We start from the raw sequence: 23770 nt of genomic DNA on the forward strand, positions 1-23770 counted from the left end.
ACTTTTGCAGCAGCAACAATAGGAGACACGGAAATAAGACTGATGCAACGAACTGGGCCAGTTTTCCACTCATGTTTTTATAGTCTAGCTTCTTCCATCAGAGTTCCAGCTGAGCATCAGTGGGCCCCATTTAAGGACTGGAAAACCAATGAAGTGAGTCCTGATTTCTGTTAAATCATAAATCCGTTCTTACCTAGTTGGTGTCTTCTTGTCCTCTTCAGATATCAAAAACCAGACAAAATCAGCGTAGCTAATTTTCCCATCTTTTTGTGCTTTTCTACCTCTTGAAGGCCAATGATGAAAAAGATAGAAAATTTATTTTAAAACACCTGGCTTTCACTAACCAAAATTAAGGATTATTTTCCTTGGTGCTATTAACTGTTTATTTACACCTAAATGATGCAGTGTTTGTAAGGTGACTTGTCACAGACTAGTTTAATCATTCAGGATAAGGAGCATGAGTGCTCTGTTCTGTTTCTACTGCAATGGGTAAAGAGGAAGGGAGCAGCTGGAAGAGGAAGGTAGCACTCTGTCCAGAAGGACTTACAGCTTTCCTTCCTGGGCAGCAATACTACTGCTTAATTATTAACAGAAGAGATATATTAATTTTAAAAAGTATATTATATACAAATACACATGCTTTTTAGAATGTCTATTCAGGTAGAAGTGAGGAGAACTTAAAGACTGTACAGAACTCCACTAGCTAATAGTGTTGGAATGGAACTATGAATATAAAAATGAAATAAAAACATTCAGGAAGTATTTGTGCCAAGAACATAATTGTCTGTTTCTACCCTCATACCACAGAACACAGCATCCAAATACGTTCTGAAGACACATGGTCACCCTGCCCAGTAAAAAGTCAAGTAGGCAGTTCCTAGACATACTACATTTCATTCCTAAAATCCATTTTTTGCTGGTTTATCCTCAAGATATCTAGAAAAAAATATGGTATATATGTTTTGTCTTGCCCAAAAAAACCCCCTCACATAAAGGAGTAAGCTCTAGACATATGCCTGCCAAGTTTCATTTCATTCACTTAAGCTTTTTTCTATTTATCAGTCACTTTCTAGCTGCAGATATTGTGCTAGCAAAATGTTTCAAAAAATTAGTAAAATGCTATAAATATACAAGAAGCCAATCCAAGTGGGAAAAATGAAGAATGACTGCCAAAAATGTGAATTAACTCAGCTGGAGGCATTTTTGTAAATTTGTTGATGCAATAAGCATTGATTTTTACAAGTAGTACTGAAAACCTCAATTCCTTTGAAAATTTTACAGGTTTGAGGGGTGGAAAAACAACAATGCCAACATTTCTTCCCTTCCTTATTCCTATCCCTGCTAAACCATACAACATCCAATGGCAAGTGTTCATATGGGTAAAGAAAGGAGAATAAAGAACTTGGACTGAGCCAAAGGTTCCAAGAGCACTCTAGTGGTACTGGAGTTTAAACTACAATACTAAATCTTGAAATTCACTGCTCCATTTCAAGGGGAAGACATTTTTTCCTGGGAATGTCACACAATTTAACAAGCAAATATTAAATTGGATTTAGGTCAGCATACAAAATAAGTACCTTGTTACTGCTCCTGAGAAGATCCGCTCGATCATCCTATTTGAAATTGCTGTGAAAAAATGTTTAAAATACTGTCAATTATGTACAAGTTATCTTTGCTTCGTAGTGTCTAGTTGAAGAGTTTACTGGAGTCCTCATATATATACACATCTGTGAGAAAGATCAAGTGTAGTACTCCTTAATCCCTTTGAGTCCTCTTAGAGGAGATCACTTAACACAAAGTCTCCAAAGCAAAGCTAGAACCAACCAGCTTTGAATTCAGACTTGATACAGAAATAGTAGTGTAATAAAATTGTCTGATTAATAAGACAGCATTTACTAGTCCTTTGACAAATAAATCATGTTTTCAAGTGCCATTACATTTTATATGACCTTGGTTTTGGCAAAGAGCCAAAATAGAATTGGCACATTCATACATAATGAGCATACCTAACTGATTCTGACATGGGTCTATTTCTGACATGGTTCTGATCCATGCTTCTATTTTGAAACCATTTCAGGGATTTTAGAGACATGTCTTAACAGAGCACTACCTCTGTAAAGGATATTCAATTTATCCTGAAGAATTTGTGGATGGTACTCAAAGCAGCACATGATACTGTTCTCACAGAAGGAGAATCACTTCTCATTATTCTAGATCTGAAATATTTTTTCAGCATTGTAGAAATACTTATAATTAAAGCAGGTGGTTAACCATTCAAACAGTTCATCTGTTTTATGTACTTATGATGATGCTGGCACTGTATCATTCTAGTAAGGGCACTAGTCCCTACTTAATATTTATCCCCAGAACTGCAGGATAGCCAATTTGTTTCAGACATACAGGCTGCTGCTTCTTATCTACTTTTGAAACACTGAAGTTGTTCAACCTTCTCAACAACAGCTACATACTTTAATATTTTTCTTACTACGTGTAAGTGTTTGATCTAGCCTAATTTTAGACCAGCAACAGTATGAAAGGAAGGGATTTATGAAACCAGATTATCTAACTTTGACATGCAAAAAATAGAAGTTCAAGACTAAAGTTGGGTTATCATATACATTTTATGCTCTTATTTAGTCTATTGCTCATTAAGCAATAGCTCTTAAGCTTTAACCAATATTCCGCAGTTTAAAGGATGCAAAAATATATTGCAAGTGGCATGGTATCAGTTCTGCTTCCTTGCTATAGTGTACTAACTCAGTAGAGCAACCTCTCAAATGAAAGCAGCTTTCCTTCCTCAGTGTCCTAAAGTATAGTCAGGCTTCATGAGGCAAGTTTTCAGAAGCAATCAGTCAGAATTGTGTTTATTTTTTTAACATGGGATAATATTCCATAATCACTTTGTGCTTCAGTAAGCTTTCTAGTCCTGAAGGCCATAATTTTAAGACAACAATGGACACAAGGCATCCAAAACATCCCAACAGTTCCATACAAGCTACAAGAGTATTTAAAATAGGTACAAATGTGCAAGACTACAGAATCGCAATCATTGTATATTGTGAATGCAGAAAAATGTAAAGCTGCTAAATAGTATTAAAACAAAATGTATTGCAGCTGAGTTAACAAAACTTTAAAATAAGCAAAGTACCTGAAGGTATGTTTGCCTTTTTCTATTCTTTCTATACCTTGCCATAAGAGCCATGCTACTTGAATAATATCAGTAAAATGGATTGTTTCCAAGATAACAACCCAAAACTGCCAGATGCAGCCATTGATAATATACCAAGACTTAAATTATTTTTTTAGATCAAGCCTATACACTTACAAATTTATTTCCTCCCCTACTTCTTTGCCAAGATCAGAATTCAAATCCAGAATTTCCCTCCAATTTGGTATTGCTAGACCCAAAGCAGCATCACAGATGACTTGTCCTGCTTTATTTCACTGAGTCAGCAGGATCAGCTGTACCAACAGACTTATGAACACTGGCCTTGGCAGTTAACCGCTTCCTCAGGTGAAAGTTTACGTGTATTAAATGACCTGTAAACAAAGGTGTGTCATTTGTCATACCATGATCATTATGTCGAGCTAAATCCTTCCGATCAATATAGAGGTCATGGTCTGTATCCAGCTCCCAAAATTTGCAATAGATAACATAAAAATGTTCATATGAGAAGTACTCTGTCAGCTGGTTAATATCAGCTTCCTCTTCCAATAATGCCACATTCTATTATCAGAAGGATAAATAGAACACATTAAAGAATTTGTAAGACATTTGTTGAATGGTCTGAGTTCTCATAACCAAGTTGATATCTAACACTATTTCAGTGGAACAATTTTTATCTTCAGAGACAGTGCACACCATGCAGCACAGCAGCAAAGACTGAACACATAAGGTAGAAAACTAACAAGTCCATAGAAGAATGAGATCATCCAGACCTCTACAGCTCTAGATAGGAGATGACATTTAAACATATTCTAGTGTATGAGAATTAATGCAATTGAGCATTCACTAGTTTTTGGAAAAGGAAGAAATGCTACTTATGTTACTCCCTAAGAATTTAGTTAATGCAGTTTTTAAACTTGTAGAAACATCTGTCTTGCAAAATTTTAGATATTATGTACCTGCAAAAAGTTGCTTTTCCTGAGCTCGTTACAAGTTATTTTCCCAGACCAGGATCTATTTACTGTATAAAATATTCTCTGAATAACCTGCAAGAAAGAAAATGGAAAGGTGATCTTAGGTATGCTAACTAAATACCCTCCCAAACATTTGTCAAAGATAAGTCTTCGCTCAGGTGCATTACAGAACTCCATCTTTCCCCTTTTCCTATTCTTCTCATTACTTAGCAGGTTGATGCTTCTCTTACATGTCATATTACCAAACCATTTCTGAATCTGTATCTAAACTCATCTTGATAAGTCTACTTTCAATGCTGCAGTACCCATACCTCACACAGTAATGATGCAGAATACTTGTATGCTACCCAGAACATGTCTATTGGCAATTTCACTACCTTCCAGTCTTCCACATCTATAGGATATCATCTAATAAACCTATTAATACATACCATTACTTCAGATTTAAAGACCTATATTTACTATAAGAATATTTTACTTCATAAATTAACTTACAGAAATAGAATTGGGACTGTTTAAGGATCAGAGTACAAGGGGTTGTTGCTACTTCTGAAGTCTGCAAATACAACAAATCAACATTTGACAGAAATACTTCCTGCAGGTGCAGAGAGAATACGTTTCTCCCCATTTAATTTTATTCTATTTAGATTTACTTGAAAAAAACCTGTTAATAGTATTAAAAGAAGTACATAAATGTTTTCTAACTGAAGAACGAAAAAAAAAAAAATCTATGCAAGAAAGATGACTAGTTCTTGTCCCATGACTGATATTGGAACCAGAAACAAATCCATTCAGCTGAATATCCAACACTTTTGTTTAAATCAGTTTTGCACATATATTATTTTGGTAAACTCATCCATTCAGCATAATTTGCTTAGTCTTAGTTTACAAACATAAGACTTAAAAATACATTTTTTCTGTTTCTTAACTGAATTCAGTATTCACCTCAATTAGTTTGACTTAAGTCAAGTAGATACACATTTGAAGTCACTAACGAAAGCAGACAAAAAGATCTAAACATATTACAAAATATAACTGCTTAATTGGAGATTGATTACACCTGCTAATTAGCAAGGCCAAATATTGCATAGGTAGCATTTCATTTGCAACACAGTAGTTGCTAGCTAAAAGAACCATCTCTTTAGGAATCCTTTTCCCCCAAATAAAACCTCTTCCAAACGAAAGACTTTATTATTTAAGTTTTTTATCACTTCAGACTAATTCCAGCAAATCAATAGTTTAAACAAACAAATAATTTCTAAATTACAAATAGAAGAGTAATTTATTCACCAAGTTTTAAAACAAAGCTTAAACTATAGCATGCAGCAAGCTCTACAGCTCTTACTTTGAAGAAGAACAGCTGGTTCAATAAATCCAGAAAGGAGAATAGAATAGCCTACTTCTGAAACTTAATTAGCTCAATTCTAATTGTGAGTTTAGGGAAGGCCCATTTTTGGCTTACACAACAAAGCAATTTTTTCTAAAAAGGTTTTGCCTTAGCTTTGCAACTTAATCCATCTGCATGTCATTATCTCATCTGTTATACATTTAACTGGTCTAAAAATAAACCCAAAATTGAGTGTTTGCTAAAGACAACCGGGAACAGACTTAAAAAATGGTTTTCTAAAGTGAATCGAAGGACCATATAAGCAAATTGTCAGAGAATTGCTTTCTTTACTATGCTGCAAAGTGGTTTGTCAGAAGGGAGAGGAAATAGTGCAATACAGAGATTACAATTTCAAGAATTCATAGTTCAGATGTCTACATGACATACTTGCAGATTAAATGTAGTATCTAATTTGTCAGGGCAAATGTTTTTAACATGTTTCAGCTTTACCTTGGACATATGTACCTAACCTTACCACTAGACTGACCAACCAACCTATACTACAGCCTAGGAGACAGAACTGATTGCTTCCATGGTTGACAATGCTTACAAGACACTTGCTTCACTAGAGAGATGTATGTAATGTATGTATGCATACACATATAAATACGTATGTATATACAAACAAACACAGCAGAATGGATCATTCAATATGTAACTGGAAGTTACCATGAACAAACGTTGAATCTTAACTGCAGTGCTTACAAAATCCTTTATCTAAAGCTTCAAGTAGCAAGGTAAAGCTAATTGAATATAGGTACAAAATGCCTCATTTCATCTTAGAGAAAATAATCTATAATTATTAGTAATAACTTGCAGGACAGAATTTTAGAAGACTGTATTGGGCAACAGTTACTCCATCCTAAATATGACAAGAAAGGGCAGAGAGTCCTCCAGCCATTTCTTGATCTGCAGAATAGTATTCCAAATATTGTTGCTATATTCATAACAATACCAGTTTCCTTTTGCGATTTTTGATTAAACACTGATTTCTGTTGAAGACTATCTCTGTTGAGACTGCCAGCCTATCTCTGTTGAGACTGCCAGCCTATCAAATATGTCCTGCTGCCAGCACTAATTTATTCAATATTGCTAGACTCAAGCCTACTCAAATAAGCTGTTCCTCCAAAGAAAAGTAACTGGAAATGGCAGAACCTTTTCCTTCCTACAGTCCTTCAGGACAGGCAGCAAACTTTCACAATTTTAAGCAGAGCAGACTGTGATACAACCCAGAATCCATTAAGAAAACTACTCACAAGCAGAACATTTCCTTCAGTCACATCTGACAAGAAAGTTCCAGAAGCTCACGTAATCATTATAACAAGAAGAAAAACCTAATGCAGCAGGACATATTTGATAGGCTGGCAGTGTCTATAAGAAGGACATTTAGAACCAAACCCAAACGCATTCAAAAACCTTCCACAGTTTTGGTCTGGGTCAAACTATAAGCCGGATAAAAAATGATCAACTCTGCATGGTTTTTGTTGGAGAATATTCGTTAAGCTATTTTTCACATGCACAAAGAAAGTGAACTGAATATAATTTTGAAGAATTTAATTTTTTGATACTTCAGTGGAATCGGCTGTCTAGTCTACAGTTGAGAAAACTTAATGTCACTGATTTTTCCCTTGGGTAAAGAAAGAATACTTCAGTCACATAACCCTATGAAGACAGAAATGGAAATTTTCATGTCTAAAACTTGCTTAGAAAGAAAAATCCCCAGAGAGAAAAGTGGCAAGCAGCTTCAGTATTACTATTATTTTACTCAATACTAAACATAATCATGTTAATATAGACCTTTCGTTCAAAATTCCATTTAATTAAATCCAGAGTAAGGTCAAGATTCTAACGAGTACAGTCTATCGCCACAATCAAGTGTTTAAGATAACAGTCTGCTCTTCGTTTAATGTTCATTAACATCCTACACTCTTACAATTCAGTGTTTCTCTTACTAGTATTAAGTTCAGCAATTTCTTATAAATATTAAGAAAAACTATGATGCTTAAGAAATTGAGTCTTTCTTCACAAGATTTCTAGTTATGTAGAAATGAAGACTGACAGCATACTCAACTTTTCTCAAGGGACAAAGATGTTTATACATACTGACTAATCTTAAGAATTTTGATTTTCCTAATTAGTTAACAAAAATAGCTTTTCCAAATAAAAATCACTTACTGTGGTAATATATCGAGAATGAAATTCAGATGCTTCTTTTAAAAATGATAGGCCAGGATGACTATTCACCACATCCTACAAAAAAAGGAATAACAATATCCCAAACAGTATTCACCAGTGACTATATAAAACAATTAGCACAAAATAGCACATCTGCTTCTTTAATCAAAACAGTTCAAATTACTACCACAATCATTAATGGTAGCTTCATTCAGAACATGCTTCATGTAAATAACGCTGACTTTTTAAAAATAAAATTGTCTTTTAAAGAAGATAAACAAAAGCTTTCCTGTATTTTAGATGGGATGAAGATTTTGAACACTGCTGACCATGGTAACTTGTAATTCTGTGGCTGACTATGATTCAGTAAAAGCCAATTTAGGTTTTATTCATTCATTAGTAAAGGTTTTGTCTGCTGCTCTTTGAGACAAACTGTATTAGGCTTTGAATTCATATGCCACTTTTCCTTTGCCTGCCAAAGGGCCTTCTTGACTTAAATAACTTCAACTGCTTTTCTAAACCATAGGAATTCTCTGATACATGTGCTATTCCTGCAAGCAATTTTAAATCCATGCATCTCACTGTAGCTCTTAAAAAAGACCTCACCTTATATAAAATGATTAACTGTAAAATAAGTCACTCACTAGTATCTTAGTGGACCATACAAAGTGCATTACACTAAATATTATCAATAAACTTTAATGAAGACCATGAAAAAGTATGTTTAGCTCAAAAAAAGCACAGGGCTTTGCTGGCTCATCATTTTCTGTGTTTCCAGAACTAGTTACAGTTGCAATTTACTTGTAAAAAAGGAATGAAGTCTTCTTGCACCAGGTAGTTGCATCCAGGGCTCATTAGAAGATGAACAAACTTTGCAGCATCATCATAGCAGGTATGAAGTATTCTGAAATGTAAATATTTCCATTTAATACTCTACACAGAAAATTGCTCTTGCTACCTTGTACAGGCATCCTACAGCAATGCCTATGAAACTGCAACCACAACATTTAATTCAAAAGCTAATTACAAACGTCAAAGTACACTCCAAGTGAACTTATCAAAGCAGTACTGTCTCATGCATTTACATTAAAAGAGGTGGATACACCATGTAATTGATTACATGAAAAGACATTTAAGTTAGAACTGGAAGGAGAACTAGAAAGAATAAAAAGCATTTTGTTGAGAACTGGCATCTACAAGTTAGGGCCATGGTTTTCACTTTTCTCTATAAACAACCACTAATTTACCAAACATTTTAAAATCTATAAACCCTGTAAATAAAGATTTGTTTGTTTGTTTATGGTAAAGTGATGATTTAGTTACATGTTCCCAGGTACAAGTTTGCTATCAATGGTTGATTATGTGGAAGTGTTTTACTCCCCTTTAGAGAGTGAATCACATTCAGAGCTTGAAATACCACATTTCAATTAAAAAAATGCAGTACTTCTACAAAAAGTAATCTACTTACTTCCGCCACATTGCAACAAATTTATGAACTGACACGTATCCTGTTCGTTCACCTCCAGCACAATAAAACAAAGGACCTTTCCAGTAAAGTGGGCATTCACAAGCCTGGAATTAAAGTATACATCAAGTCAGTTTATTGATTGCTTATCTGAGGGTTACTCCCTTATTCATAAATCTTTCAAAAACTAAATTTTGCAAGTGTTAAGAAGAAGACATCAAGGCACAGATATTTTTTTAAACCGTTTCTGAAACCAACTGCACTTTCCAAAAGAATTAATTTTAAGCAACTGCTTTAGGCTGAAATCCAAAAGTGGAAAGCAAAACATAGGGCAGCTTGCAGCATTCCTACTAGATGAATGCAGTCACATGTCTGCTCTGTCCACGCTCCAAGCAGCTGAACAGAGTCTGTGCTAATAAGCTCCACTGAAGGGCTGCTATCTTTAAGCTGAGCTCAAGACAGCACAAACACTCACACAACTTCTGAACTGGAGCAAATTTACATTTGTCTGGCTCAGAGGATGGCTCAACTCATCTGCATCCTTGCATACGCATGCACATCTTCTATCCAATTTTAAGTAGTAGGCCAGCCTACCCTGAGCAGCAGTACCTTGCTTCAGGATACCCAACAGTTACACGTTCACAACTTCAATGCTCCCATATACCTACAGTACTGCTTCTATGTCTGCTCCAAGCTTCCTCAGTCATAAACAGCTCTCTCTTGCCTAAAACTGACTATGACTTGGAGTAGTCCATCATGCTGGCACCTCTGAGAATCCCACGTGGATCTCAAATAAGATTGTTAATACTGCAAGATGTATAAAGTCACTGGAGCAAAAGGACAGTTACTTCTCATGCAATAGTTTAACCAGTACTTTAATAAATAAGAAAAAGTGAGTTTGACGAATACTGTCCTCAGACTGCGAGGCTTTTTTTTCCCTATGCTTCAGGAAGGTGCCTTTCATCACTGAGTTTCATCACTGGACCCTTCCACCTTTCCCCACTTCTGTGTGAAAAGGAGCTGTGGAAGGCAGGAATCCTGTCATTCAGCTTAGCAGTTAAACACTTCTGTTGAGGCAAACAAGGAGTTTCTGAACCCCCCAGTCCTGCTCTTGTGAAAAGTCTTTGTTTCTATTTTCTAGACCCTAGATGTTAAATGCAAAGTGACAGAAATAGGGATGAGAACCTGAGATTCATTACCAAGACCATGGCTTGCAGTGATATTTCAAGGATTGATTCAATATAACAAAATGGAAATTCAAGTTCAATTTAACTAGCTTATTGTCTGTTACACAGAAGTTAAAAAAATATTTGCTGCTTTCTAAGCTCAGTATTTTGTCACTCTACTGTAACTCTAAATTAGCTCTTCTGTAATAACTAGAGAGCTATAATCTCAAGTTACCAAACCATTCTGTCCTTCAATGTCTTTACAATGGAGGTTCATGACACTGCCGAATGAGAAAAAACAGCGTGGACACCTGAAAATAAAATGCATATTAACAGTGCTTTTGCCTGAAGTCTGTATGTTCTGCGTTCTGTATTGACCAACAATGTACCCTTCAGTATTTGGTTATTTATGCAACTAAAAAAATAGTTCAAGTTTTGTTTTAATGTTTGTTTCTTTTTGTAAGCAAAATGTAGGGCTATTTGAGACATAGTTAATGCAAAGATTTCCACACATAACTGCTATCAACAATGTTGAATATAATGTCTTACTGGTACTACTTTGTAGGAGATGAAAACACATAACGCAAGAAAACAAAGCACACACAACTCATGTTTCCTTTTCATAGGTGTACAGTACTAAAACTAGACAGCAGCAAGTTCTCACCTTTGCAACCTTCCCCATGTCTTCTAATGTTGCCCTCTCATTTGGAAACTCAGAGAAAGTTCTCTCTATTTTGGCAATCACAGCATCTATATTCACTTTTTCCTTAGGGCATCCTCGAGGAAAATAGAAAGTTGGAATGTTTTGACTAAGTGATGGTGGCAAAGTTTCTTCCTTCTTTGTCTGAACCTAAATAGATAAATACACATTTGACAGTCAGATACAATGAAATCACATATAATAGTCATCCTCAGATGACTTAAATCTCTTGGTATCATATGTTACAACACACCTTCAAAAAGATTTCTGATGATAGGTTGAATAAGCTATTTAAGAATAAGAGCACATTGGAAAAATTCATGAGTATTTCTAAAAACTGTCATTTAGAAAGATTTCTAAGTTGTTAAAAATTTAATAAAAACAACTTCAGTCTTCAACATATCAAGTTTCAAGATTAATACACTAGACAGCTTCTTGGAGACATCTGAAATAACTCGTGTTACATTATCAGTTTCAGAAGAAAAAACTTCAACTTCTAGCTTAACAGAGAGGTCATGAAAGAATTTGCTTTTGAAATATTTTTAGTTTTACAGCTTCAGACTTTTGAAATAAGCGTAACAAGTTTGTTACAAACCACCAACCTGTTTAATTTAGTTACAGTGAAGACGGTTTGGGGTTTTTTTGATCCTAAAAAATGCTTGATTTTATAAAGGTAGTAAATGATTCCTGCACAGGGTTTTTTTTTTGTAAACTATATACAATTATGGCATGAGACCTTAGAAATCTGTTTCTCAAGAATTTGTTATATACTGTACTACTAAAAAAAATAGGTGACCAGTAACAAGAGAAATTATTACTTTAAATGCATTTAGTTTCACTAAAGAAGAATTTACCTTGTACTGAGTTTCCAAAAGAAAGTCCAATAAGGCAGAAAAACAAAGATAACACTCAAAGTAACAAGAGTTACGTGGCAAATCAAAAGTAGCAATTAAACATGACATCTTTCATCCCAAGGCCACTATTCAAATGTAAAAACAATGGTTAATGCTATAAGGTGGCTCATCCTAGCGTTAAATATGTTAAAGAACCTGAATTCTATCTCATGTCCAACCAGAATTGGGGGAAAAAAACCCAAAACCCAAGAAAACCCCTCAAAAGGTCTAACCATCATTTCACTCCTTATCACGTTTGTCAAAGTTCCTGTAAAGATACCCAGCTTTCCTACCACAAAGTCCTTTCTGAAGTCAATGAAAGAACTAGGTGCTTATGGACAGATCTTAATTTGCAGGGTTCCAACCCAGGAGCCTTCACTGGAATGCTACACATGCTAAAAAAAGCTTGAATTAGCCTTTCTTTCTCTTCCTCTGCATTTCAGCCAGCATTCCTGTTCACAGCTGCAGAATTACCTCAACTGAGCTACAAGTATTATTTTATAGAGAAAAAAGTTACCTTGAATCTGTGACACCTAGAGTCAATGTCTATAATTTTCTAAGAATCCTGTAAATTACAACTTTTGATACTTTGTCATTAGTTCAGTGGTCCAGCTAATAAAGCATCTGCTTAGAACAAGAGTGCTACAGGGCATCAAAAATCCCTTCCAACTGTAGACTTCCAAACTTTTGGGAAGTATAAAGATAGCAACATTTTATTCTAAGTAACATTACCACCAGCACTACAAATAATGTATGTAATTGGATTAACACCTTGTTTCATTCTAGAAACCCAGCTCTACACATCAGCACTTTAGCAGAGCCCTAGCAGTTACCCTGTGCAAAACCGGACTAAAGACCCATTCCTTGGACTGGTACCACACAGCCAGATCGCTAGCATGCTTTTGAGCACCAGCAATCAAACCATCTTTTACTTAACAGACTCAAACTACTATGTTCCTTCCAAACAGCAAGGTTAGTTTATTTCATTTCCCCTTTTCCCTGTTTACAAGATCTGCCTGGATAGCCACTCCCATGTGAGTTGCTCAAATTGCCACCAAAGCAGCAGGTCTTCCAGTTCTTCAGAGATGCCCAGTGAGGTGTGCCTCATCTGAGAAAAGGGTAAGTGTCAATTATGGACAACTAACATCCCCTGAACATTTCAGGTAACATGAGGTGAATCAGTATTGCAAGAAAACCTCGTACAGACAGACAAGGCATTTTTAAAATGCACAGCTAGGAAAATTTAGAGCCTCACATTTAAAAAAAGTTTCTTTTATAAGGAAAGGTAGGGGCAGAGGGAAGACTACATCGGAAAAAGTACCAAGAGAAGAAGAAAGGCTATCAACAGAACTATCTGTTCATTGGAAACCTTATATTTTTTCAGAAACTACTAATTTACTTCAGATACATCAGAGTACACAATAAATGATTTCCATTAGTCCAGGTTAAAAGCTGTTCTTAACTCATGTGGGGATCTCAGTTCAGGATTTGTAGTAAGACCTATCCTAGTATGTGTAACCTCCTTGGGTGTTATTTAAGAGTTATACAATAAAGGCTTTTTATTTACCTTTTTGTCTGTTGTAAACATGTTCCAGACCATGATTATGAGGAAGAAGTTAAGTAACAGATTAAGAACTGAAGATAGACATATAGGTAAAGAAAATTGATTTTTCTAAGATGAAAGTGTTACGTTTAAGCATGACTTTGAATTCAGCATGCTTAGTGTAAAAATATAATATTTAAACTGTAAGACAGTGTATTTATTCAACTTTAAAACCAAGTATAGGATACAAACCTCTCACTGCAAGACAAAATAACTCTGTCTATATTGGAAGATGTTGCCTATTTCTACATGCTGGTTTCTTGAAGTCAGTGAAAGAAGGAACTATAAAAAATGCTTCATTTGCATTAGAAAGTGTATGGTCACAATCACAGCTGAAGATGAGCCAGCAGTGTGCCCAGGTGGCCAAGAAGGCCAACAGCATCCTGGCCTGTATCAGAAACAGTGTGGCCAGCAGGAGCAGGGAGGTGATCGTGCCCCTGTACTCGGCGCTGGTGAGGCCGCACCTCGAATCCTGTGTTCAGTTTTGGGCCCCTCACTACAAGAAGGACATTGAGGTGCTGGAGCATGTCCAGAGAAGGGCGACGAAGCTGGTGAGGGGTCTGGAGCACAAGTCTTATGAGGAGCGGCTGAGGGAACTGGGGTTGTTCAGTCTGGAGAAGAGGAGGCTGAGAGGAGACCTCATCGCTCTCTACCATTACCTGAAAGGAGGTTGCAGAGAGGTGGGTGTTGGTCTCTTCTCCCAAGTGACTAGTGACAGGACAAGAGGAAATGGCCTCAAGTTGCGCCAGGGGAGGTTCAGGCTGGATATTAGGAAAAATTTCTTTACTGAGAGAGTGGCGAAACACTGGAACAGGCTGCCCAGGGAGGTGGCTGAGTCCCCATCCCTGGAGGAATTTAAAAGACATGTGGATGAGGCGCTTAGGGTCATGGTTTAGTGGTGGACTTAGCAGTGTTACATTAACAGCTGGACTTTATGATCTTACAGGTCTTTTCCAACCTAAACGATTCTATGATTCTATGATTTCTGACAGATTTATTTGGTGCCTACATAAAGGCATCTAGTAAGAATACTATCTAGGGCACAACCCAAAATGTCCTTGAATATTCCACGTGGTATCCAGCAGCCAGCTCAGAGCTCAGCTCTTGCTCTGCATCTGCTGCACGGATGTTCTGAGCACACTAATGCTTCTTAAATGCCACCGGCAACTTGCAATTGGACAACTGAATTGTACTGTCAATGTCAGTCAACACAGGGATAAGAGCCTGTACCAAAGAAAGAAACAGGTCATCCATAGCTATCAGCTCCAACTAATGCACTACAAAGTTAGTATTGCATCTCCTTTCTCTCCTCACCTTCCCAAGAAGGGCCAGGGATTCTTCTTTTCTCTCAGTCTGAATCCCATCCAACAACCAAGAGGCTCCTTGTACAGCTAAGGCTGCTCTGCTGTATGCTTTCTAGCGAAGAAACATGTGATACTAAAAGGACTCAGAAAGCTCCACTGCTTTTATAATTTCAACTCGTTACTTCTGTAGATGTGCCTATTGTATAGCTGATGAAGAGTTAGTTCTGTTATTTCAGGCAATCAAAATGCATTAATTGTGTGAGATAAAGCTGTTCTAAAATTAATTATAACTTGAAGTAGGGAATTTCTTCATTAACAAGAACTGCTAGAAGTCTGCTAATACCAAATCTTTGAATGGAAAATCTGAAGCAATAGCCTGTTATTCTTTTTACACAACTATTCCATTTCAGCAGTTAATTTAACAGTTACAAAGTTATCTATAGTTTTTTAGGGCTTTAAGTTAAACCTTTAATACTGGTACCAGTAAGCTAAACTGACAAAAGAGACTGGTTTGGTAAGTGAAGATTCTCACTGCAACCTGCCAAGAAGTAACACGAAAAATAATATGCTTGGAGTTAAGTTATATAACAGCTATATAAGCTCGTAAATAATTCATACAAGCAGATATGTGCTGAAGTGTCAGAACTGAATGCTGCATTAACCTTTGCAGTATGTGTAAAGTCCAGAATCTGTAATGTTATTGTAAAGTTGCCACTGCTGTTTAAGTTTTACATAAAAGATGGGAAGCAAGGGTTCCTTGAAAATTCCTTGTTTATAATAATGTAAACAAACTTACATAATATTTGTCTATAAGAGAATTTAAGAAAACCTTTAATACATGAACAGTTTTCATTCCCAACATATACAACCATAAGGACTGTCCACAGTTATCCAATACTTATTTGCCTTGACTTTTACAGAGGAGGAAGTGGAAATTTATATCCCAATGGGGTCACTGTTCAAAGGGAAAACTTCCTATTTTATTTTGCAACTCTCCAGATACTTTTCCAGCTGTTGCCAGTGGACAGAAAATAAAACCATTATTATAATTACAATATAGTAATATGTTATTATACACCCAAGAACATGGATATACCTCACTCCAAAGAGAGAACTTCAGTCTTCTTGCTAGATAGTCTTATATCTACCAACAGATGAATTGCACTTGACAATTAACTTGGTTCTAAGCAAAAATGAAGCCAGTGGGCATTTTAAGATGAGGTGCCCTTTTCCCTCTCTCTCAACTGAAAGAAAGAGCTGATGCTATATTGGAGTCATTCAATATCAGGACGTATTTCTGAAATAAAAAGGGGGTGCTTGTTCCCAGATATATATATATACACACACACACACTGTATACTCAGTGAAGTCTGTATCTACATCTGCACATATAGACCACCACCCAGAAGTATGAATCCCACAAAGGGGTTGAATATGTGGATTCAAATGCAAGTAAGTGAAACCTGACTGGAAAAGGACAGAAGATAAGTACTTACGAATGTAGTATTTTTTTTTTTTTTTTTTAGACAGCTTACTGATTAAGACAAACTCATTGAACTGGTTTGATATTTGCATTGTTTTGACATGACTACAGAAAAACTTAACTTCATTCAGAAATGCTGATGCTTTCTATCATCTGAGAGACAAACATTTGTTATGCCTGTTTCTCTGAAAAAACATTTCAAAGCTATTTACGGAGTTAGCGTTCAGCTCTTGCTGTATTATTTAACACGAATTCCCATAAGGATGTCCATATTAGAAAAAAATCAATGAAATACATACAACAGGCTTAAGACAATAGGACCCAAAAAAATTTTACCTCACATTTATGGCCAACTTCATATTAAGTTTTTACTAAGAAGCGGTACACCACATTCCCAAACAAAAAATGGCATTAAATACTGAAAATACTATAAAGAGATTTTTACCTATCGAATAGGTAAAAGTTTGGTTCAAATACTTAGTATTTTTAACTCAGGAATTAAAAAAGGAATCTCGTAATACTTTAAATGTGCAATGCATAAGTTAATCTAGTTCTTCAATAGACTGTGTCTTCTATACTTGCATATCACATTTTATGCTAATGTTACCCGAGTAAAACAAAGTGCATAATAAGCTAAGAGGATTTGCTGCAGAGGTATGCTGTTCAGCCTTTTAAATCCTAATATCCCTGCAACCACCCATGCACAATGCTTATAAACCACCCAATAACAAAAGCAGATACTGCATGAAGCTCCCGGATATACAATAGAAAATGGCAGTCAACACAGAGACCTAAAGGGCAATAGGAAGGTAATGATGAGACCCAAATGCTGTTTAGCACATGAACTTGAAAATTCTAAACTTATGCTACACTATTTTTTTTTAAAAATGAAAAGTCTTTCTTTTTACAGAATGCAACGTGTCCTACAGTCTATCAAAGTTAAATGGTAATTGTGAATGTAAGAAAATGTTATCAGTAAGCAGGCTCAAAAGGAGTACTTGACCAGCCTTCCTGTCTCTCTATTCTTTTTATAGCCCATCAGTCCAAGTCTGACCAATAAAGTCTCGGGAATATTTCTGCTTTAACTTGCTATCTATTTGATTGTGCTGTGAAACTCAACATTTCCCTCTAGATAAGCAAGTGACATGATCAGTAGTTTTATGGAATTTAAAACTTGAAAACACCAGGTAAAAGATTTATGCTACTATTGTCTAGAAAAGGGTTCAGTCTCATTTGGAAGGGAAAACCATCAATTTAGGAAAATCTATTCCAACACTTCAAATATTTCTGCTTGTTAAAGTGCCGAAAAATCTGCTTCAGGATAGGTAAAGTAAGCTTCCTACCAGAACTTCCCTTAGGACAAGCCCAGAGAAACATCTCTTCTGTAACACCAGCTCTCTTGACCTTGTGGTAGACATTCAGATTTCCAATTATCTAAGTTAAAGTGATGCTTTCTCCTTGTTCTCTGTATGCTCTTCATTAGCCTCTTCCTAGCCAAACTAAAAAGACAGATATATTACTGCAAGAGTACACTGACTGTACCACTTCCCATTCATCTTTATATGCTTAACAGGTTTTTTTCCTCTGTGAAAGAGGATTTTTTGACAACTTAATGCTTTGAAAGTTTGTTTTCTTCCAAGCTAGATTTCTCTAAAATCTAGCTATTGCCCTGAAAAATAGCTTGAAAACAGTTAAGTTAATCTGAAAGCTTAATAATAAAATTTCACAGCATAAGGCAAGCTACAATACTGTACCCCTGCATCTTCCCTCACTGCCGCATACACAGTTTACTGACCTTTGTGTCAGTACTAGTGATAGTGCAGCAGTATGGTGAATTGCCTCAAGTCACCAAGACAGCTAAAACGCAAAGTAAAAAAACCCTATTTGCCCTCATCCAATCACATACAGTTGATTCCACTTAGAAGCAACATGGTTCTGATGCTAACATAAGGAAGATTAGAGGAATACTGTGGCAGTTCTGTTTGAATTAAGTTTACATTAGGCTGAACACCATGCTAAGATCGTGATTCATCTTGCCTAACTTAGTCAGAAAGTTAAGACATATGTGAATGATCAAGCTCAGAGACACCCCTGCTGAGAATAAACCTATGCTAAAAACAGGCGTTGGGTATATATGCAAGTCTTTCGTCTGTCAAACGTTTTAGTCCCAGTTGCTTCTTCCTATCCCAGACTTCAGTTTGCTATCCTTCAGTCACTGTCTGGCAGCTGGTTTTGGATGTGCTATAGAGACTAATTTTATCATACATGCTCCTCTTTTCTTTCCACAGTACAAGATAAACATCTATTAATGTTAACCCTGAGGCAGTTTTATACTATCTTACTTTTGCTGTTAGCCTTAACTCAGATCAGTTCTTTGATTCAGTTTGGTCTGTAGTCACTTAAAATTTGTGCTACAATGAGGGGAAGGAAAAGGAAAAAATTAATAAACTTTTCCATAAAATTCTAGCAATATACCAGTGGAAGAAAAAAGTATGTCAAACTACACTGTTTCTGATTTTATACATACCGGTCACCTGAATTAACAAAAGGCAGCAGGGTTCAGCAACCCTCCCAGTGAAGTCTGTGTTCCAGTTAGCAATTCCATGTTCACCTTCAAATTCCAACCAGACAAATATGTTGGGTGTCTCCTGCACGAGCGCCAGGTTGTGCGCTTATCTCAGTTTTGCACAGATTGACTGCTATCACTTTCATCTCATTTATTCATGTGTTTGGCACTTTACTCTCAAGCCTATTTCTGTACAAAAGCCTATGGTCATTCGGTCTTATGATTCAATGCAAGTGATAATCCTCAATGCTAAACCAACTTTACTCTAGAGACTGAGCCGTATGCTGCTCTGTCCCATTTTGGCAGAACTAAAGTGCCCTGAGTTTCTGGGATTGACATGTTCCAGCAAGTAGCAATTCCATAAGTAAAACAAAAGAGATTCAGTGAGGTTTAGAGCAGTCAGGAGTCCAGGATCCTTCTTCATGTTACAGCAGCAAAAATTAAGTCTAAGGAAGACCCTAAACTTCCACTACAACTTGCAGAAGGAAGAAGGAATATGACAGAGTTAGAACTAGAGTTCCACGGCCTAAAAATCTGTTCAATTTCTTATTTGCTATAGGCATATAAAAAGAGCTCTAAGGATGAAAACCTTTTGTATATTTGGTTTAACTATATGTCAAGCTCATTGTGTTCAGAAGTTCACAGTGCAGATGCTGTTACTGTAAGTTGAGATAAAACAAATGGTGAATCTAACGGATCTGTTCTCTCTCCTGTCCACTGACAACCTGAGCCAGGCAAAGCCCTTCCTGGTTTGGCAACTGGCAGCCAACCAACAAATAGAAAGCTTGAAGAGTTAGTTGATTTCCGTGGGGTTTTTTGTGTTTTTTAAAATTTTATTTATTTTTATAATCACTCAGTATCAAATTCTACTGTACCTTTAGTGCAGTAACTCACCACTAATATGGTCCATGTTGAGAGCAAACATCAACTTCAACAGCAAAATATCAAACCTTCTAGAGTATCCCTGGATACCAAGTGGCAGGGGTAAGAATCTACATTCATTTTACAATTTAATGTTGGTAAGTTCAGCTTATTAGCAAACTAGAATTGAGGACTATTTTGTCAATGAAACACTGGTTGTATGGTAACCTCTGATTTTGAGGTAAAAAAGATTTTGTTGGTTGTTTGCTACCTGAAGCTAATTTCTCCCCTTATTTTAGGTCTCAAGACAGCAGAGTAAGAAGTAGTTCAGCTAGTTATTCTTAATTGCATCATAGCTAGGGAAAGAAGCACCCCACCCAGTCTGAGTGAAATTGCTGTGGTGAGGGCCGTCACTGCATAGTCTTAACAGTCTTACTAAAGCTCAGAATTCTTTCAAAAACTTTTGGTAGTGGCACAACTATCAGTAGCTCTTTTCCCCGTTAATTTAACCAAACCATATTTAAACAGCCAAAATGAGCCTAAAGAGAAAGCCACTGCATGGAATTCTATGTTCAAGCTTCAGTACATCAGTAGGGTGTGCAAACTTTGCACCATCTACACAAACCTATTTGGGATGGTGTCTTAATTCTCATGTAGAAGATGACAGTAGGTAGTGGCATCCAGGAAAAGCTTCCACCCAGAACTATGAAATACATTCCATACACACCATCTTGCACATTAAAATTAAAACCACATTCAACTAAAAGCATGTGTAAACAGTCACCACAGACAAGTCATTCCATGCACACATACAAAAGCAGCATGCAGTAAACGAGCAAACACAGGAAAACTTTCAAATGGTCAAAACCTGATTTTCCCTAGTTCAGTGAAAACTGAACTCTCCATCTGAGATACTTTAGCATCACTTTTCTGCACGATACCTAAACATCATAGCACGCACTTACCAATCTTCTCACTTCCAGTGATATACATGCTGCACTAACAGATCTCTTACCCAAGTTCTACAACTCTGATTTTGGAAATACCAGGATTCTCCTGATTTGCAGTTTGGTATAGCTGACCTAGACAAATCAGGTAGTCCTACTGGGAACTGGAGGATGCTATTGCAAATACATTATTGCTGTAGAAACACCTCCAAACCTGGCTGCATATGTTTGGGTTTTTGTACAGTTACATAGAGCTTCAGCATCAAAAAGGTTCCAGTTACATGGTTAGATAGAGTTTAATGATTTATTCAGAAATGCCCTGGGGTGGGGATGGAATGGAAAAAGGAAGCAGTAGTTACCTCCCCACCAAAGCCATGAGCACAAGAGACCTTTGCATATTACATGCACATCCATCAGTAACTTGCTGTATTTGTCGACAAAACTTTTACCAAAGGCCTTAGAGGTAGGATCCTCTAACAGTTTGCTATGGCTGACCAGTGAAAATACTTTTTGTCTCCTCCACATGCCCTGCTAATTTACAAAAGGAAAAAGGTACAGATTATAAAATGGAAAAAAAGCAAGATTCTTCAGAAAAATCTACCCTATGAAAGGCAACTTCTACATTTTGTGGTAAGACAGAAGTGGTGCAAAAATACTAGTCACTGGCTGTGAGTTGTTGTCAAACAGCCTCCATTTTATGAATTATGTCAAATCACGTATCCTAGTCACCAATATATCCAGTTTGTCATACAGTTCACAGAATCACTACAATTGGAAAAAACCTGCAAGATCATCAAGTCCAACCATCAACTATAACACCTCCATGCCCACTAAACCATGTCCCACAATGCCTCGCCCACACATTCCTTGAACACCTCCAGTGATGGTGACTCCACCACTTCCCTGAGCAGCCTGTTCTAGTGTCTCACCACTCTCTCAGTAAAGAAATTTTTCCTAATATCCAGCCTGAACCTCCTCTGGTGCAACTTGAGACCATTTCCTCTTGTCCTGTCGCTAGTCACTTGGGAGAAGAGACCAACACCCACCTCTGTAAAACCCCCTTTCAGGTAATTGTAGAGAGCGATGAGGTCTCCCCTCAGCCTCCTCTTCTGCAGACTGAACAACCCCAGTTCCCTCAGCCGCTCCTCATAAGACTTGTGCTCCAGACCCCTCACCAGCTTTGTCGCCCTTCTCTGGACACGCTCCAGCACCTCAATGTCCTTCTTGTAGTGAGGGGCCCAAAACTGAACACAGTATTCGAGGTGCGGCCTCACCAGCGCCGAGTACAGAGGCACGATCACTTCCCTACTCCTGCTGGCCACACTATAAGTTGCAGCTTTCTCAGAAAATACTTGACCATAGGTTAAATCAGTGCTCCTATTCTTTACCAGTATATTCTGTTACCCCAACTGTTTTCAGGAGTCAAGCTGGTAAGATCTTCCTAGTACATGATCATTTTGATTGTACACAGCCACAAGACCACACTGAGACTCACCACCTGCAAAGGAGTCATGACTGCCTAAGCATCACTTTAATGAGGAAAACCTGAGGCAATTCTAACATTTGTCTATGGAAAACAGCCTTTGTCAGGACAGGCCATAAGTTCAACATCAAAAGTAATAAATAAGGCTAAAGCAGACATCCACTTAATTCTTAAACTCTGCAATAGCTTCTCATCCTTCCATGTTTACAACAAAACAAGTTTCAATTACTCAGTGCAATTGAGCTTAGGAAAAACCCACTCAAACAAGAAAAATATCAACAAACTCAGCCTTGTTACTGAGCTGCAGAGTCAACAGTTGGAGCAAGTATTCTGTCAACTTCTTGTCTGGCGATGCCCCAACAAATTTTGATTTGGGCAATTGTGAAAACAATCTCATATCCCTCCTTACCCTGTAAAGGTTGAAGGATATTTTATATGAGTATGTGCCAAACTGTTTTAGGCTTTCTAGCATACAAAGTACTACAGTCAAGAGTCATAGAACATCTACTATTAGTAGCATTAGTGATTACAAAGGTATGGGAAGTATGTCAAAATGGAGAAAAGGCTAGTGAAACTTTTATTCCAAGGAAAAATAAATAAATCAGAACTCTTCAATGTCTAAATTGTTGGGTCAAAAAACAGCTGCAGAGGGAACTGACATCTAGACTCTTAAATCATGCATGCAAGTAAAGTAAGCTGTAACATAAACTTGCACCATATTTGCTTTTCTACAGAAATCATACACATTTGCATAAATTTATTACCAGCCACGAGCAGTTAAAGCAGCTGCTACCACAGGGTAGCCAATACATTTTAAGCTCGAACCAGGAGTCTCCACTGCAGAAGTGGTAAAAAGCTACCAGTTTGCTTACAGCTTCCTTTAAGAGGCTAGAGCTTAAGACCTGGCAATCCATTAGCAAGGGACCATTTATGGAAAACCTCTCATCTTAACTAGCCAGTCTCAGCAGGCAGCTTAGATATTTTCATTCTATCTTAAATGTTGGCATCTGCTTCAGAAAATCGGCGTTATATCAGCAAACTAGCATCAAGTGTAACTATTAGCTACAGTCAGAAAGAGATTTCTATCCATCTCCCCCCCACCCCGCCCACGCCGCCCCAGCAAACACTTGGGTTTTGTTCTTTAAAAAAAGCTTTTGTGTCCCTGATGTAAATCTATTATGTAAAAATGGATATCAGGTCCTCCCCTCTGGGGTGTTAAAAGGTCTCCAAATGATGCTAAATTAGAAAATTGATGCTGATAGGAAACCTGGCCTGCCGGAGACCTCTAATTGTTATACAACCTACTTCTGTGGCAATAGTTGTAAAACCAACTGCCTCACTTAAACTTTCAAAAATTCATTTTACCTCATAAACGGGAATGTCATCTTCATGACTGGAAGAATCAGTGCACTGCAGCACAACCACACATCAGCCCAGCACACATTAGCACCTACATACAGGCTCTGTATTCGTTGCTGTCTTGAACATGCCACAAGCATTTACATAGCATTTCGGTAACAGAGGAGTGCAAAAGTGATCAGGAGGCACTAATGTCTAAACTTATTTCACTCAGAAGGAAAGCCAATCTTGTGAGGCA

At 37.0% G+C, this 23770-nt stretch overlaps 1 protein-coding gene across 3 annotated transcripts in view; it reads right to left on the reverse strand.

The window, feature by feature from the left end:
* PPP2R3B (protein phosphatase 2 regulatory subunit B''beta) overlaps positions 1-23770 on the reverse strand; it is a 52679-nt gene that overhangs the window by 10716 nt on the left and 18193 nt on the right. For all 3 annotated transcript variants that reach the window (XM_059817273.1, XM_059817266.1, XM_059817281.1), the window contains 8 exons: positions 10998-11183; positions 9171-9274; positions 8504-8606; positions 7703-7777; positions 4126-4212; positions 3571-3727; positions 1578-1626; positions 194-283 (listed from right to left, as the gene is read on the reverse strand). In XM_059817273.1, coding sequence (XP_059673256.1) covers positions 194-283; positions 1578-1626; positions 3571-3727; positions 4126-4212; positions 7703-7777; positions 8504-8606; positions 9171-9274; positions 10998-11183 — 851 coding nt within the window. The remainder of the gene's footprint in view (positions 1-193; positions 284-1577; positions 1627-3570; positions 3728-4125; positions 4213-7702; positions 7778-8503; positions 8607-9170; positions 9275-10997; positions 11184-23770) is intronic.

The sequence above is a fragment of the Gavia stellata genome, chromosome 1 (assembly GCF_030936135.1).
Source record: "Gavia stellata isolate bGavSte3 chromosome 1, bGavSte3.hap2, whole genome shotgun sequence".
NCBI classification, from domain to species: Eukaryota; Metazoa; Chordata; class Aves; order Gaviiformes; family Gaviidae; genus Gavia; species Gavia stellata.